Below are 16,459 nucleotides of genomic sequence, written 5' to 3' on the forward strand. Positions count from 1 at the left end.
CTGCTCCTCCCCTCCAGCTCCTCCCCCCTCCTGCTCCTCCCCCCTCCTGCTCCTCCCCCTCCTGCTCCTCCCCCCTCCTGCTCCTCCCCCTCCTGCTCCTCCCCCCTCCTGCTCCTCCCCCTCCAGCTCCTCCCCCTGCTCCAACTCCTCCTTTTCCTCCTCTTCCTCCTGCTCCTCCTGTTCCTCCTCCTCTCCCTCCTGGGGGTCTCTCCGGCCCTGTCCCGCGGAGCGATCGATGACTCGGGCTCGTCGCGCCCGCCTGCAGGCTTCGGCGCTCGGCTGGCGCTGCCTGCGACGTTGCTATGGAGACGCGGCCGCGGTATCGCGGCCCCGCCCGGCTCCGAGCCCCAGCGCCCCGCCCCGCCGCCCGCGCGTCGCCGAGAGCCGCGGCGGGTGACGGGGCGCGCGGGCGGGGAGCCGGGCCCTGCAGGGGCAGAAGCATGACCCTGCGGGTCCGGGAGGGCGTGCGGGGAGGGGTCGTGGCTGCTTCCCTACGAGAGTCGCCGGACGTCGCCTGCTTTGGTCCGGGGGCCGCCGGGGCGCTGCGAGCGGAGACGCCGCCGGTGGGTGAGTCCCGAGCCCCTCCCGCCGCCCGGACGGTCCCCGGTGCCCGGGCCTGGGGCGCTTGGGCCTCGGGGCCCGGAGAGGACCCCGACGCGCAGCGAGCGCCGTCCCCGCGTCACCCGGCTAGTTTCTCCCAGCACCGGGGTCGCGCACGCGTCGCACTCCCAGTCTGGGGCCGGGACAGTGCGATGGATACAGGCCGGCTGGCTTGGCCGAGCCCGCTGGCCCAGGGTTAGGATTCTGTGCCCCCCGGGGCCCTGGCCGTCCCCACCCACAGCATGTCCCTTTCTTTGTAGCGGCGCCTTCGGGAAGACGCGACGACGACTAGCCGGAACAGAACAGGCGCTGGGTCCACGTCCCGACGGGCGTCAAGCGCCACCGCCGGCATGGACAGCGCAGAGCCGCGTTCCGCCTGCGTCTAAGGCGACGATGTCCTTTCCTTCGAGACACCGGGTACCTCTCCTCGAGCCCAGCAGTCCAGGCCGTGGCGTCAGAACCGCGCTCCCAAGGCCCGGTGCCCGGTCCCTGTCAACCCCCAGCGGTGCGAGGAGCGTGGCCAGGCGCCGCCCTGCCCCGCGCGCGGCCTCCGGGATGGCTCTCCGCGTCCGCACAATGCTCGGGGCGCCGCGGGTTCCCTGGCAGCACAGCCCTCCCGAGCACTTTCCTGCGAATGGTCCGGATCTCTCGTTTCTACCATTAAGTTAAACGAGGTCCCCTCAAGCCCAAAAGCTGGAAAATGTATCTGATGAGTTAATTTAGTGCCAGCCGTCGGCAGCTGTCCGCCCGCCAGGGCCGTGCCAGCGGGGAGCGCAGGAGCCCGCGGGAGCGCAGGGGCATGAGTGGCCGCGTGCCGCTGGCAGAGAAAGCCTTGTCCGAAGGCTATGCCCGCCTCCGCTACAGGGACACCTCTCTGCTCATCTGGCAGCAGCAGCAGCAGAAGTTGGCGTCCGTGCCGCCTGGGACGTACCTGAGCAGGAGCCGAAGCATGTGGTACTCCCAGTATGGAAACGAGGCCATCCTAGTCCGGGACAAGCACAAGCTGGAGGTCTCCCGGGACACAGGCCAGTCCAAGTTCTGCACAGTCATGTGATTCCAGTGTGGGAACCTGAGCCCAGGTGCCAGTGCCGAGGAAAACAGGCCTGTGTTTCACGCAGGTGTTGATTTCTAATCCTCACTGGAAGATTCTGAATAAGGAACATGAAGATCCAACTGTGGTGTAAAAACCCATGCCCTTCAGCACACAGCGGTGTGACAGGACGCTTTCCTTCTGCAGTCCCTCGTGGTCAGTTGTGGTGACATTTGAATCCTCCAGGCGCTGCCAGATGTTTCTCTGTTATGCTTCCAAGCAAGCAAGAGCAACCCCTCCGTTCCCGTGACAACCCACCTTTTCAAGTTTTTGTAGGCTGTGTTCAGTATTCACTTCTGCCCGGTACAGAAGGGGTCAGGTCTGAGGAAGATGAGGGACGTCCATTGGTCTCAGATCCATTTGCTCGGCCAAGATGGAAGCCGACTGTGCCGCGGTCAGCGCGGACAGTGAGCAGCAGCCGCCCAGGGGAGCTTTGCTGCACTTGCATTTTGAGTCACCAAAATGGCTGTTCTGTGTGACACACACACATAGCTTCCAGACACTTGAGTCGCACCAGCAAGTGCACCCAGGACGCACTGAGGAAACCCAAAAGCTTGAAGTCCCACACGCGCTACCTGCAGTGATTTCAAATGTAGTGATATGGCTCGCATGGCAGGTTCCGCTGGACATTGTATTTTAGCCTCTGGGGCCACAGCTTACACCGCTGACGGTTTGACATGTCTGTCACTGCTGCCCACGTGCAGCCAGTGCCCACCCGTGTGCACTGTTTTCATGAGCCGTTTTGAAAAGATCTCCCCTCTGCTGTGATTAAAGTCTGCCTGGCTATGCAAATGTGGAACGGTCTTTTGTCAACGTTGATTTTTCTTTTCTAAATGAACTTCCTTTAGGACTCTCCTTCCCCTGCTCAGTCTCTTATTTTTATCTTTGTTCATAATATCTTACTTGGCTTTCAGTGTTTTTATAACAGTAGTATCTAAGGATTGCTAAAAACCCCGACACAGAAATGCACAAAGCTAAGCAAAGGTGCCCCTAGGGACAGCTGCTGCCAGTGTCCCCTGTGACTTGTCCCTGTGCGTGTGTAGTCTGCACCATCCCTCTTGCTCTGCCCTTCTCTTTCTGGCTCAACTGTACAAATGGGCATTTCCTTCACATCTGACGAGCAGTTCTGTGGGCCCACAGGTGGGCACAGAGATGGCATGAGGCTGTCATCTGTGCAAACAGCATGTCCTGAACGTGGCTGTACATATTTCTCTCTGCAGCTGTGCAGGTTCATCAGCAAATAAATGTCCTAAAAGTGGCACTGCTGGGCCAAACTACATTTCCAGCCGAGACCTGGTCAGCGGCAGCCCCCCGCAGCCCCTGGGACTTTCTGCTGCCACAGGCCAGGAGGCTGAAGTCAGACCTGAAACAGCGTGGGGCTGGAGCTCCTGCCCTGCCTGTGGGAGCGAGACTTCAGCAGGAGCCCCAGTAGTCGGGACGTGCTCCAGGCCCACCGGACCGGTTCTGTCAACATCTTTCATGCTTCAGTGTAAGTCCTGCTTGGGAAGAAAGCAAACTTCACAGACTAATCTGGAATGTCCGTGTGCCACTGGCTCACTGCACTTCAGACTAACCTGAGGACGGGTCGTGGTCAGGTCGGCCCATGGAGACAGGGTTTGAAGTCACACACAGCGCTAGGAGGACGGGTGTGCGCAGGCCAGTCTCCACGGGGCTCAGGGGTGTGTGTGGGATAAACGGGCACTGCGTCATGCATAGGACAGCTGGTGCTAAGCCGCTTAGGCTGCAGGGAGACACCATCTGCCTGAGGTGGACAAGGCCCTGTCTCTGTCCTCAGGGAGGCTGGTCTGGTTGAGAAGGGTCAGTCTGGCCAAGAGTGACAGGATGCCCTGGACCCTGTCCAGGATGGACATGTCCCCAGGCCTGGTTCCAACACCAAGGCCGTTCTGCAAAGCATTAGAACTCTCTCCATTCTTCACTGAGCCTCGACTGCACGCCAGGCTCTGCACGGAGTGGCAGCAAACCTCCGTGTGGCAGCCCATCTCACGTGGTTTCACTCGAATGTCCGTTTGGGCTGGCTGGACTTGGGTGTTTGACACCTGCGTCACAGCAGTCATCTCAGGGTAGTGTGAGGTGCACAGCAGGAGGGCATGAGTACTGGGAGGGCTAAAAGAGCAGAGGTCTGCCTGTCTACGGAGAAGCCAGCTTGTCCCAGAGCACCAGTTAACTGGCGCCTCTGCCCAGGCTGCGGACAAGAGCTGCTTAGTGTCTTCTGAACCCCTCCTGGACGCTCCGGGTATTTCTGCCCAGTTAGGGGACACAAGGAGGCAGGAGTCACCACCCTTGTGTACCAGGGAGGGTCCTCCAGACCAGCGTTTCTGGAATCTCCTGCCCAGACGCAAGCCAGGGCAGCACAGAAAGCAGGAAAACGCACAGACGGTCTTTCTTTCCTTTTTTTTTTTTTTTTTGCTTTTTATTATGAAAACAAAACAAATGCCCCAGGAGCAGGGTTCATGATTACCAGGAACATCAAAGAGTACTTTCTACCATTTTTATTCTGTTGTGTTGAGGCCAGCATTGCAATAAACAAGCTAAAACTACTTACATTGGACTCATTTTCAGTAACTGACATTTACAGGAATATACTAGAAACGGCACTAAAAAGTTTAAGAAAAGTTACGGTAAACTTGCATGCACATCATACAGAAAAGCAACATTTTAAATATAAAAAAGAAAAACTTCCTGGAAGTGTTACGCCAGTATTAAGGGACAGCGCTAAACTGGATGTGACACATTGTTTACGTGGGTGTTGTTTTTCCCCAAAAGACTGTAAAAGGCATGAGTGCTGCAAAAGAACAAAAACAAACACAAACACAAAAGAAAACGTGTCCTACAGTCTGTAAGCAAGGTGACCCTGCCCGGCGTGGGGCGGGGTCTCTGGGGTTCCCTCAGCGCCCAAGCTGCCCCTCGGCCTCCAGGGGCCGCTCAGAGCACTGGGCTCCACTCCTGCATACGACCGGCCTGCGCACGACCCGCCCGTTCCTTCCCCTTGAGAAAGCACGTGGAAAGCTGCCTACAGTTCTCAGTGCTGGGATGACCTAACTGAACAGCTGCATCTTCCCAACACGGAAGATGTGGAAATGGCAGTCACTGCAGCCCGACATCCAGGGTGCGAGGACATCATCGATCCTCCACACCTCTGCAGAGAAATCAGTTTTGAAGTCTGGACAGAAAGCCTTAAAAAAGTTACAGCACCAATGGACTACAGCTGCTCTGTGCGCCCTCGGAGGCTGCCAGGCCAGCGCTGCCGTCTGAGTGGCAGGAGGGGAGGTGGGCGGGACTCCACCGTGGCAGAGAACCAGCGGGCAGGAACACGCCCAGGCCAGGGCCAGCCACCTCCCCGCCCAGCAGCTCGCACAGGTGACACCTCGCTCCCCTGCAGCTGGAGGGGCGAGCTGCAGGAGCACCCCACACCCCGGCACCCCCACCTCAGGGTCCGTGCACCACCCAGACGTGCACTGCGGCGCGTGACCAGTCAGATCCTGCATGAAGACCCATCAGTTGTCGTGTGTTAGTTCCTTAAACTCATAGTTTAAATATTCCATTAAAGATCTATTTAGAAAATACCTTTGAAAAACAAGGGTAACTTTAAAAAATGGAAACTTTAAAATCCATTCATATTTTTATTATAAACAAAACTTAATGAAAGTTTAACAAACTGGCTGAAAACTCACCAAGTGCCAGAATCACCGGCAATTAGAAAAGCTAATCTGCCTCCCGTTCCCCCCTCAGAGCTCTGTATCCACTGTGGGGACATCCGTGAGGGCTGGTGCGATCGGAATCGGTTTTATGATTTCTACAAATTGCCATGCGTCAGGTTACTGACTAGTCCCTACATCCATCCAGAAGTGCTGGCCACCAAAGGGCAGACCACCGCACAGCTCCACGCCCAGCACCCCCCTCCAGGGTCCTCTCAGAGGGAGGCTGGGAGGACGCCTGGCTTCTGTCATCTCTGGGCTGTGACAAGGCCCGAGCAGGGAGCGTGGTGCAACCTCCAGGAGGGGACCTCCCGGGGCCAGACACCACTCCACCTGCAGAGCAGCCAGGCCAGGCCCCTGGGGGCTGGGAGCAAGACCCCACCCGCAGGCCCGGGCTGGCCCTGCCTTCCGGGCTGAGCCGAGAGGCTCAGGGCTCGGCTGGGCAATCTGGGGCGTCCCTGCGCACACAGGCCACACGGCAGCCTCCGGAAACACAAAACCAAAACGTAACCTTCTGTTAAACTCTGTATATTATTATTATTTTTTACAATAGAAAGTTAAAAATCAAGACTTAAATTTACTATACATTTCTCTCAGATTACAAAGTTTATATTATATAACTGGGGTTCCCTAAATTGATTTCTTTTAAAACAGTCCTAAAGAGACCAGAAGTGGATACAAAACAACGAAACAAACAAAATAAAAAATTAGAATATGCTGCAGCTGAAAGTCGTCTATACCTGTAAGTCTCCAATGTCACACAAAACGAAAAGGAAAAAACCAGAAAACTCAACCAACCGGGGAAGAGAGCGTGCACGCAGCCGTGAGCACCGCACGGGCCACAGAAACTAGCACCTGGAGGGGGAGGGCCGCCGTCCGGCAGAACCGGGTCTCCTTCTCACTGTTCCAAAGCCCTGCATCTCTGCTATTTTTTTAATGCATTTCTTCTGCGATTTTGTTTTTCTTTTTTTTTTTAAAAAAAAAATGACCAATGGTGTTAATAAATAAAGTATTTATATTTACATAAAATGGAGGAAACGGTTCCAGAGTGTGCAGCAGCAGGGGCACGCTAGCAGGTCCGGGACACACGCTGGGCTGGGCTCTCGTAGAAAATTGCTGAACCTTACAAAAAAGTCTCCTTTTGTTTGTTTGTTTTTTAATCTTTTCTTCTTTTTTTTTAAGTTGAGGTAAAAGCTTCAGTGTATGGAAACCTGCACGGTGCACACGCAGCAGCCGTGTCCCCTCCCGGGAGGGCCTGACGTCACCACGCTCAGAGGACGCAACATCCCTCCCTGCACAGGCCCCCCCGCCGTTCCCGCCCCACGAGCTCCGTGCTCTGGGCTGGGCCACGATGACCCTTCACTTGGGCCCAGCCCGGTTCCCATGAGCAGGCACTGATGTCCTCAGCCCCTGCAGGAAGAGGCAGCCGCGTCAGACACGAGGGCCGGAGCCTGAGGCCCAGATGAGAAAGACAACACCTGTTTGCAAAGGTAACAGCCTTCAATATGGTACCCACTGCAGAGAAACTTCCGTGACATTCCTTCTGGAGCCACTGACCAGGCTGGGCACACAAAAGGGATTCTCGCAAGGCCATTCAGATCATCTCTCTCGCGGCTTTCTATGGCCACCGGGCTCACATCTGAAGTTGTCTCCGAGCGCTCGGATTCGGTTATGACAAAGGGACTTTACGCAGAGTTCACACCTTCTCATCACGCCTAACGCACACACGGGACAGATCTCTGACCTACGAAAGCAGAACTGGGAGATATCGTAACACTGAGTTAAAAAGAAGACCTGCACACCATGGAACAAAAGTAGTATATTAACCATAGGAGGGGACACTGCAGAGTTTCGGCGTGTGCGACATCGTTTGTTCTGTTCTGGTCCAGCGTCTACTCCGAGTCGCTGCTGTCGGAACTGGACCCGCTGGAGCTGCTACTGCCCGACTCGGAGGAGCTGCTGCTGCTGAGCCTGGACGGGCCCCCCGCGGGCGCGGAGCCGCCTTTCTCTGCGGGAGACACGCAGGGAGGGCGCTCAGTGCCACCAGCCCGCGCGGGCCTCACGCCACCATCCCATTTCATTCAGTAAATATTTGTTTAATTAAACCACCCAGCCGCCTAATAAATGTTTGTTGAAATGAAGTAATGAGGTCAACAAGGCTACTTAAATATGCCCCAGATGGAAAGAGGTAAACACAGCCTACTAGGAGAGTCACAGGACGCAGGGGAAGGTCCCCCGTGAAGAGCTATCCACCCTGTCACGTGCCCACGAGCAGTGACCACACAGGTGCCAGCAGGTGGCATTTCTGGAGCGCTTACTCTGTCCAGGCCACCCCAGGGATGATGGGGGGAGACCGCTCTCGCCTTCCGAGGAAGCAGGCAGGGTCACAGGCCCTGTGTCAACGACCCTGGGCAGACAAGGCCCAGCAAGGTCACGGCCCCAGCTCCAGTCCAGAAGGGTCCCCGACTCTGACCACAAAGCCCACAAGCCTCTGACCACCACCCAGACCCTGATGTCCCTGTACGCGTGTCTCAGGGGCCTGTTCCTGAGGCCGGGGAGAAAGGTATTTGCTCTTTCCCATGAGCTCCAGAGAAAGATGCCCCAGTAGCACACGCACAGGGCCTGGGGCCCCCCACCCTTGCTCTCATGTGCCCTGGGGGTGGTCAGGAAGCTCGATGCCAGGGGCCGGGGCTGGCCACAGAGCCAGGGCAGGACCCTGTCACCTCCAGCCACAGGCCCGGCCCCCCATGAGCCGGCTCCGTCTGTCCACAGGGTCTGGAATGTGTGCGTTCACACACCTCACGTCTGCATGACCTCCCTGCCAGGTCAGGGTGTGGCCCCCAAGGAACAGGTAAGGACAGGGAGCTTTCAGGAGGTCGACAGCCTCATCTGAGAACGCAGAGCCCGTCACGCGTGGGCCCCCACACGCACGCTTGGCCTGCCGGTGCCCGGACCCTCTGGACACCGGAGGTGGCAGGCCGTGGCCCTGGGGGTACCTTTCCGCGCAGGCTTCTTGCTGCTGCTCAGCTGCCCGCTGACGTCCTGCAGACGCTTCTCCAGCTCCTTCTTCTTCTCCTGCGCAAGTTCCTCCTTGGACTTGGCCGCCTGCTTCTTCCCGCTTGCTGCTGTGGGGACAGAGGGTGCAGACGCGGCGGAGAGTGGGCAGGCAGCCTCCCTGCATCTCTTGGGGCCACTGCCTCACTCCCTCAGCCACTCCAGGAGCCGGGGCTGCACCTAGGGGGCCCCATCCCTGCATGCAGCATTGCACCCCTGCCCGCACTTCCCAGGCCTGTGCACAGACCACTGCAGAGCGGCCACCTGAGCCCCCGGGCGGCAGAAATGGCGGGGCTGAGCTGGACCCTCCCCAGCCCCATTCTACTGAGCTCTCACCATAGGTGGGAGAGGCCACTCCCGCTCCACCGACAGGTGCGCAGAGGGGACATTGTTGGCCAGCACACCCCATGGGAGGGGCAGAGCCTCCAGCTTAGCCCTCCCTCCCTGGGGCTGCCCCTTCTGGAGCCCGGCCTCCACCGCCAACACTCCTGAGTCGCCACCTCCAAGGTGATGACTCACCGCAGGTCAAGTGTGCCACGACCACACAGGGTCACACAGACACTCGATCCAGGTAAAACAGGCTCCCCCTTTCGGAGTGAGGGGGGACCGAGCCCACCCTGCGGCCACACACAGGCTCAAGTGAGCCTCGCCGTGCCCTGCATGGGCTGTTGGGGTCACCAGGAGGGCTGCCCCGACCCAAGCTCCAGCACCCGCAGACCCAGCGGTGACACGCTCCTGTCCAGAAGGCATCGACTTCCAGGGCAAGCCCGGGCCAGTGCCGGAGTGCATCCTGTGAGGCCTCCGGACACATGACCCCAAAGGGAGAGTGTCCTCGTGTCACAAGGGAAGCTGGTCTGCTCTGGCAAGGGACCACTGGAGAGGTCACTGTAGCCAAGGCCCCAGACGGAGCCTCAGGAAGGTGTGTGGCGAGGACCCTACACGGACCCTGCATGGATGGGGGCGAGGGGCCGGCCCCGGGTCCTGCCTCGCCCGGACAAGGTTCAGGCCAAAGCACACGCGTGCTGCCCACCTCCCGACAGCAGGGGAGAGGGCTGTGGCTGGGTGGGGCTCAGGCCAGGGCTCAGTCCCGGCACCCCTGGCCCTGGCCGAGCACAGACAGACATCTCCCAGGAATGAGGGGGAAGAAAGGGCCCGGGGGGCGCGGCAGCCCTGCGCCCCACACTGACTCTGAGGGGGCCGTGAGGACGGGCTGGGGGAGAGGGGCTTCGAGCACCACGCTCCGCCTGGACAACTTACAGAACGGTTTCCTTTGCTTTTTCTGTAAACAAGACTTGACATATCTCTCCAGTTCCCGCAAGGTGGTGGGTTTCAGAGTCTCAAAGTCAATCTCAATCTCATCGGGATTGGAGTCCCTGAGCGAGGGCTCCCGCGACTGGATGATGTGCACCACGCGGCCCAGCTTCTCCCCGGGCAGCCGGTTGATGTCCAGGCTGAGCTGGCGCTTCTCGTCGTAGCTCATGGGCAGGCCCTCCTCCTCCTCCTCTGAGTCGTAGGACGCAGACGCCTGCCTGCCGCCTTTCTTCAGCTGTCTGAGGCAGGGGACAGAGAGCAACGTGGCGGCAGGTCCCCGTCTGTCGGCCCTCCAGCCCACTGCGCCCCCCTCTGCGCCCCCACCTGCCCTGCCTGGCTGCCTCCTCCAGGCAGCAGACTGTTTCGGGGACCAGGCTCTCCTCTTGAGACACACACCCAAAGTGGTGCCCTGAGGTGGAAAAGTGCAGCAGAAACCGAGGCTGCCCGGGACAGCCCTGCTTCAGAGGCCAGAACAGCTGCTGCCAGCCAGGGCGGCCAGGAACCAGCGCAGAGTCTACTCCTGTCAACACACACAGGCCCCACACACCCACCCCCACGTGCAGGTCATCGAAGAAGGCAGGCGAGGGGCAACAGAGGGACAAAAACCAGAGAGGACAAACAGAAAACAATGAAACAGTACACCAAATCCAATGACATCAATAATCACATTAAATATAAATGATCTAAACACACCAACTAAAACAAAGGGATGGTCAGGTTGAATAAATAACAAGACCCAATTACATGCAATGCACACAAACCCCACTTTAATATCACGTTATAGGTAAGTTAAAAGGGAAAAAATGAAAAAAAAAACCAATGCAGACACTAATGGAAAGAAAGCCGGAGTGTCTCCACTGATTGCAGACAAAGCAGACTTCAGAAAAGGACGATCATCAGGAGGACAGAAGGACACCGCGTAATGACAAAGGGGTCAACTGAGCAAGCAGACCTCACGGCCCGAAAGCGCGCGCAGCAGAAACCCAAGCTTTGAGAAACAGAAAGCAAAACCTGACAGAACTGGAACAAAAGGGACTACGAAAAAGTCCAGAGTTGGAGATTCCAGCAATTCTCTCCTGCTACTTAACAAAGTAAGGAAACCAGCAAAAGTGAGAGCAGACCTGGACAGCACTCTCAGCGTGTCGGTCTGGGGCCCCTCTTCCCACCGCGACAGACCGCGTTCTAGGCCGTGAAAGACCCTTCACAAAGCTAAAAATACTCAAGTCATCCAAAGTATGTTCTCTGACCTTAAAGGAATTAAACTAGAAGTCAATCGTCAAAACATCTGGAAAAGTCCCCAAGCACTGGGAAGTCAAACAACATAATTCCAGATAACTAACTGGTCAAAGAGGAAGTCTGAAGAAAAACCAGAAATTATTTTGAGCAAAATGAAAATAAGGTCACAACATACAAAAGTTTGTGGGTCGCAGCTAAGGCCGCGTTCAGGTGGGAATTTACAGCATCAAACCTCCTGGTAGAAAAGGTCTCACGTCGGAAATCTAAGCTTCTGCCTACGAAACTGAGGAAGAGCCAAGTCTGAAACAGACACAAGGAACCAGCGAAGACCGGAAATGAATAAAAGTGAAAACACAGAAAAATCAATGAAATCCGATGACGATTCTTTAACAGATCAATAAAATTGATAAATCTCTATCCAGATTCACCAAGGAAAAAAGACACAAATTGCCGACATCGGGAATGAAAGAGAAGACCTCACCGCAGGCTCCGTGGACAGGAAGTGGTGACAAGGCACCCTGCACACACCTGGGTCCACACACGGGACAGCCCGGGTGAATGGGGGCAGTCCCTCGAAAGGCAGAAACCACCGAAACCCACTCAGAAAGAAACTGATAACCTAATAGTCCTGTATCTATTAAAATAATCAAATTCATGGTCACAACTCCAGGACCAAATGGTTTTGCTGGTGAATTGTACCAAACATTTAAGAATTAACACCAGTTCTATAAATCTACCCCAGAAAACAGAAGAGGGGGCACACTTCTGAACTCATTTTTTTATCGGCCCTTGTCACTCTAGAGTATCATATTCCACCCAATTCATTATTGAGGTCAGCGTTACACTCATACCAAAACCAAGACAGCACAGGCTGAACATCCCAAATCCGAAATGCTCCAAAATCCAAGACTTTCTGAGTGCTGACATGATGCTCAAAGGAAATGCCCACTGGAGCATTTCGGATTTCAGATTTTTCAAATTTGGGATGCTCGACGGTAAGTATACTATAATGCGAATATTCCAAAATCTGAAAAAACCCAAAATCTAAAAGACTTCTGGTCCCAAGCATTTCGGATAAGGGGTGCTCTACCTGTGTAAGGAAAACTGGCTTTTGCATCCCCCTCCAAAAAGAAGACAGTGTGAGGGGAGAGGAAAGGGAAGGGAGGAAGGAAGGAAGGAAGGAGCCCCCCCCCACCCCCCCCCCGCTCTGCTCCGTCTCTGTCAGCGGCCTGCCCGGCTGCCGCCCACCGGGACTCCACTCGCTCCTCGCCTCCCATGCCAAGCACCAGGCCTGCCCCGCTGGCCCCCAACAGCCCTCAAACCAACCCCATTTCCTCTGCCTGGATGACCACAATGCCTCCGAGGGGCGTCCCCTCTCCCATTCCCAGTTCCCACCAAGCTCTGCTCCACGCCGGCCAGGATCTGACCACTTCCAGCTTAGATCCTCTCTCACTCCCCTCCATTGGCTCAAGAATAAAATGCAACCTCAGCAGCCACGGCTCACCTCTTTCCCCACCTGGTTCTTCTGCAGAGGTGCCAACCCTGGCCTAACTTCTGGAGCAACATGCTCTGCGGGCCTGCATGGCCCCGTGTCTGCCATTCCTGTTCCTGGAACCCCTTGGAACCCCTGACCCTGCTGCTAAACCTGCACCTGCACAGCTGTCACCTCCTCCGTGGGAAGGGAGAGCCCCACCACCACAACTTGCTTTCCCGTTCCGTGTGTCCACGGTGGCCTTCCTCAGGGTGGTGCCCAGCCGTGGCAGGGGCCGAATAAAGCTGCATAGACCAGGCGCTGAATCTCTGCTGGGGCACGATTTCACCACCCTGGCCCCTGCCTCCTGGGTGAACCAGGAATGAAGCGCTACCCCAATAAATATCCTTGGCCCAGGTCAGGAAAACCTCCCAAAAGCTTCAAGATGTGCAGACCAGGCAGCACGAGTGCTTTGATGCCCAGAATCAAGGCCAGCCCTGCAGACGGCTGAGCGGCACCCCGGAGCCCTACCTCTCCCAGCAGGGGTGTCCCTGGGGCCTCATGTCTCCCCGCAACCCCACCCCGGTTTCCACATGGCTAAGGCACAAAGCCCCATCCCGCACTGCTGCTGCATGAGAACCACGACGTGCCAGGTGCTGGGCCTCGGGGGCCCGGGCAGGGCTGGAGCCCACCTGCTGGCCGCGGTCGTGCTGCTGGCCTTCTTGGCGGGAGCCTTCTTCTGCTGGGCCTGCTTGGTGGGCGGGGCCACCTTGGCCTTCTTCTCCTCCTCGGACTTGGCCTTGTGCTTCTCCTTCTCCTTATCCTTGTCTTTCTTCTTCTTCTCCTTCTCCTTCTTCTCCTTCTTCTTCTTTGGTTTGTTCACCGGGGCCTGAGACAGGGCGGCCAGCTGCTCGTGCACGGCCTTCAGCTGTAAGAAAACGGGCAGCTGAGCGGGGCCGCACCCCGAGGGGCCCGCAGAGCTGCCTTGGTTGGGTGAGGAATGGGCCGGAGCCCCCGTGCCCCTCTGCCCTGGGGCCAGACGGATCTGGGCGGACCCCTCCGAGGCGCCACTCTGCCCTCGCCCCCGCGTGACTGCTGGTGAGCCCAGAACCTCCCAGAGGGACGAGGTGCCTGGGCCCAGCTCAGCACGGGCAGGTGGCGCGACACGGACTCCATGAGGGCGGCTAACATTTTTGTTGTTTTTAGTTTTCAGAGGAGGAAGACTCCAGAGGCTAAATGTCTGAGCAAGGAGCGTTCCCACGGCTTCCTCGGGAAGCCTCTGCCACCACAGCAGGTCTACAGGACCGTGAACCGCACCGTGCGGCTGCGGGAGGCCGTCCCAGCCTCCAGGTGGAGAAGCCACTGGCCCCACGGCCAGGCCTCACGGCCATAATCCCTGCAGTGTGTCCTCGCCAGCCAACGTCCAGCCCAAAGCAACACTGGTGACTGCAGGGCCGTCCCTGTGCTCAGGGCCCCGAGTGCCCCTTCCTGACCCGGCAGCCCTGCCCCACCTGCTCCTGCCTGCGGTCCCGGAGGCCGTGCCCGCCGGCTCCCAGATGCTTGGGACAAACAGTTTGCATTTCCCTCAACTCATCCTCAAAACAACTCAAAGAGGTCATAACGCCCCAAGTTGCAAACGAAGAAACCGAGGCAGAGAAGGGGAGGAAGCGCAGACGGGGCTGGTCAGAGGCGGAGGTGGGCGGCCGAGTCCCCACAACACCGCAATGCCTGTGCCCGTCCCCCGACAGGCAACAGCTCAGACGGCAGAGCCACAGCCTCTGCAAGTGCCTTCCAGACCTTTCTGGAGCAGCATAAGGCGCAAGTGACCACTGTGCCCTCACCCCACCCCAGGGCACGTGTCCACACAGCCGCCCACGCATGCCTGTGGGTCAGGCTCCCGCCGCCCCAGGGCTGGGCAGGGTGCTCTGAGCACCTTCACAGTGCCCCACGCACGCCGTGCGCGGAAGGCCGGGAAAGGAGCAGACCTTGGGCCGCCGGGCGGCTGCCTGTCCCACCGCAGCCCCCACCTGGCCTGCACCCCAGAGCCCGCCACCGGCCCTACCTGCTCCTGCAGCTCCGCCAGCCTGGTGGCCCGCTCCTCCTCCGAGTCCGAGCTGCCCGAGTCCGACGAGCTCTCCTCGCTGCTGCGGCTGCTCTCGGCGCCCTTGCTCACCGCGGGGGGCCGCGGGGGCCGGCAGTGCAGGTGCCTCCACCGGCTCATCTGGCATCTTGGCAAACCTCATCTCAAACACGTCCTGCGGGAGAGCAGGGCCGCCCTGAGGACCCGGATGCCCAGGCGGCACCCCTCGGCGCGGCCCCCAGCGTCCCTGCAGGAAGGTCGGCCCTGCAGGAAGGTCGGCCCTGCGAGGACACTGGGCCCCCCACCGACTGGAGGGCTGTGGCCGCTCCTGGACTTGCTCTCCCGCCCTCCCCGCCCCCTCAATTCCTGAGGGCAGGCCTGGGGACCCCACATCCTGGGCTAACTGTGCAGGCCTCCTCCGGGAGACAAGTGTCCCAGGGACCCCGGCTGGCGCTCTGCAGGGCTGCCCGTGCTGGAGCAGGAAGAGAGCCCTCCTTTGGGCTCTGACAGGGCCACAGGCGTCTGCGAGCCAGTTTCCATCCCCCGACCCCGTACCCTGCAGCGTCACATCTCATGCAGGGTTAACTCTAAACGCCGGCTCCACAGACAAATGTCACACCAGGCCTTGCACCTTGGAAACCCCTCTCGGGGAAGGGCCCATCCTTGGGGCAGCCCCGGGGGCATTTCAGACAGGGACGAGCAGCCACGAGGGGAGATCTCGCTCTGCCGAGCTCACACTGTAGACCCACGCTCGTCTACACACACGCAGTGCAACTCCACTGGTCAGCCTGGAGTGCAGCTTCCAGAAGAGCCCACTCCGGGTCTTAGCCTCCCAGTCTGGGGACACTTCCCCAGAGGCACGCCCGCCCCGAGAGCCCCAATCTAAGCACCGCCACTCAGCATGCTCTTGGCCGACCGCCTGGAAGCCTGGTCAGGTCAGGTCGTTTTGCTGTTGGGCTCAGTTTGCAAAATTGATGGTGGCAACTGCTAGCTAGTCTCCAGCAAGGAAGGTTCGCCAGCCCGAGCCCACGCTGCTGCCCACGTTCTGCAGGAACAGTTAGAGCGGTGGGCCTCCACGCTCTGTGTGCCCACGCAGAGCTGCCCACCCCGCTTGGCTTCCTCGTCAGGCTCAGCCAGGAATTAGCACATCAACTGCCTTGTGAGTTGTGTTTAACTCAACTCACGCTAGCGCTGAGCCCGGGGCCTTGTGAAGCACCCGTAACTCACACGTCTCTCCACCTTGAGCCGCCCGAACTGTCCAGTTCCATAGAAGTCACACACAGAAAAAAACAAAAAATAACAAATTTTTCATTAAATTAGAAAGGATCATTTTGTTTTCGAAGCTTTTTTTTTTTCTTTTTGAGATGGAGTCTCATTCTGTTGCCCAGGCTAGAGTGCCTTGGCATCAGCCTAGCTCACAGCAACCTCAAACTCCTGGCTCAAGCAATCCTCCTGCCTCAGCTCCCAAGTAGCTGGGACTACAGGCATGCGCCACCATGCCCAGCTAATTTTTTCTGTATATATTTTTAGCTGTCCATATAATTTCTTTCAATTTTTAGTAGAGACGGGGGTCTTGCTCTTGCTCAGGCTGGTCTCGAACTCCTGACCTCGAGCGATCCTCCTATCTCAGCCTCCCAGAGTGCTAGGATTACAGGCGTGAGCCACCATGCCCGGCCTGTTTTCGAAGCTTTTATTCTATTTTCGTAATAAAACACTGTGGCCCCATGGGAAAAAATTTTTTTCTAGTGTGGCAGTCAGTGTGTTTACCAGGCTCCAGGGAACGTGTCTTACAACCCTTTGGGTTCAAGATGCAGGAAGCAAAGTCTCAGGATAAAACTGGGGCTCCTGGTGGCTTCCTGAGGGTGTACGGGGACCTCCAGCACCACCGCACTGTGCTCCCC

General features: G+C 57.9%; 2 protein-coding genes across 2 annotated transcripts in view; one reads left to right on the top strand and one right to left on the bottom strand.

Annotated features, from left to right (window-relative positions):
• Positions 1-389: 389 nt before the first annotated feature.
• BRD3OS (BRD3 opposite strand) lies at positions 390-2,482 on the top strand. The gene is made up of 2 exons (XM_045562279.1): positions 390-567; positions 861-2,482. The coding sequence occupies exon 2, from the start codon at positions 1,400-1,402 to the stop codon at positions 1,652-1,654; it is 255 nt and encodes an 84-aa protein (XP_045418235.1). The 5' UTR covers positions 390-567; positions 861-1,399; the 3' UTR covers positions 1,655-2,482.
• Positions 2,483-4,185: 1,703 nt separating this feature from the next.
• Positions 4,186-16,459, bottom strand: part of BRD3 (bromodomain containing 3) — a 32,977-nt gene continuing 20,703 nt past the window's right edge. The window contains 6 exon segments of the mRNA XM_045562280.1: positions 4,186-7,414; positions 8,403-8,531; positions 9,718-10,010; positions 13,171-13,406; positions 14,541-14,657; positions 14,659-14,733. Coding sequence (XP_045418236.1) covers positions 7,299-7,414; positions 8,403-8,531; positions 9,718-10,010; positions 13,171-13,406; positions 14,541-14,657; positions 14,659-14,733 — 966 coding nt within the window. The 3' untranslated portion in view covers positions 4,186-7,298.

This window comes from Lemur catta, chromosome 10, assembly GCF_020740605.2.
Source record: "Lemur catta isolate mLemCat1 chromosome 10, mLemCat1.pri, whole genome shotgun sequence".
In the NCBI taxonomy this organism is placed as follows: domain Eukaryota; kingdom Metazoa; phylum Chordata; class Mammalia; order Primates; family Lemuridae; genus Lemur; species Lemur catta.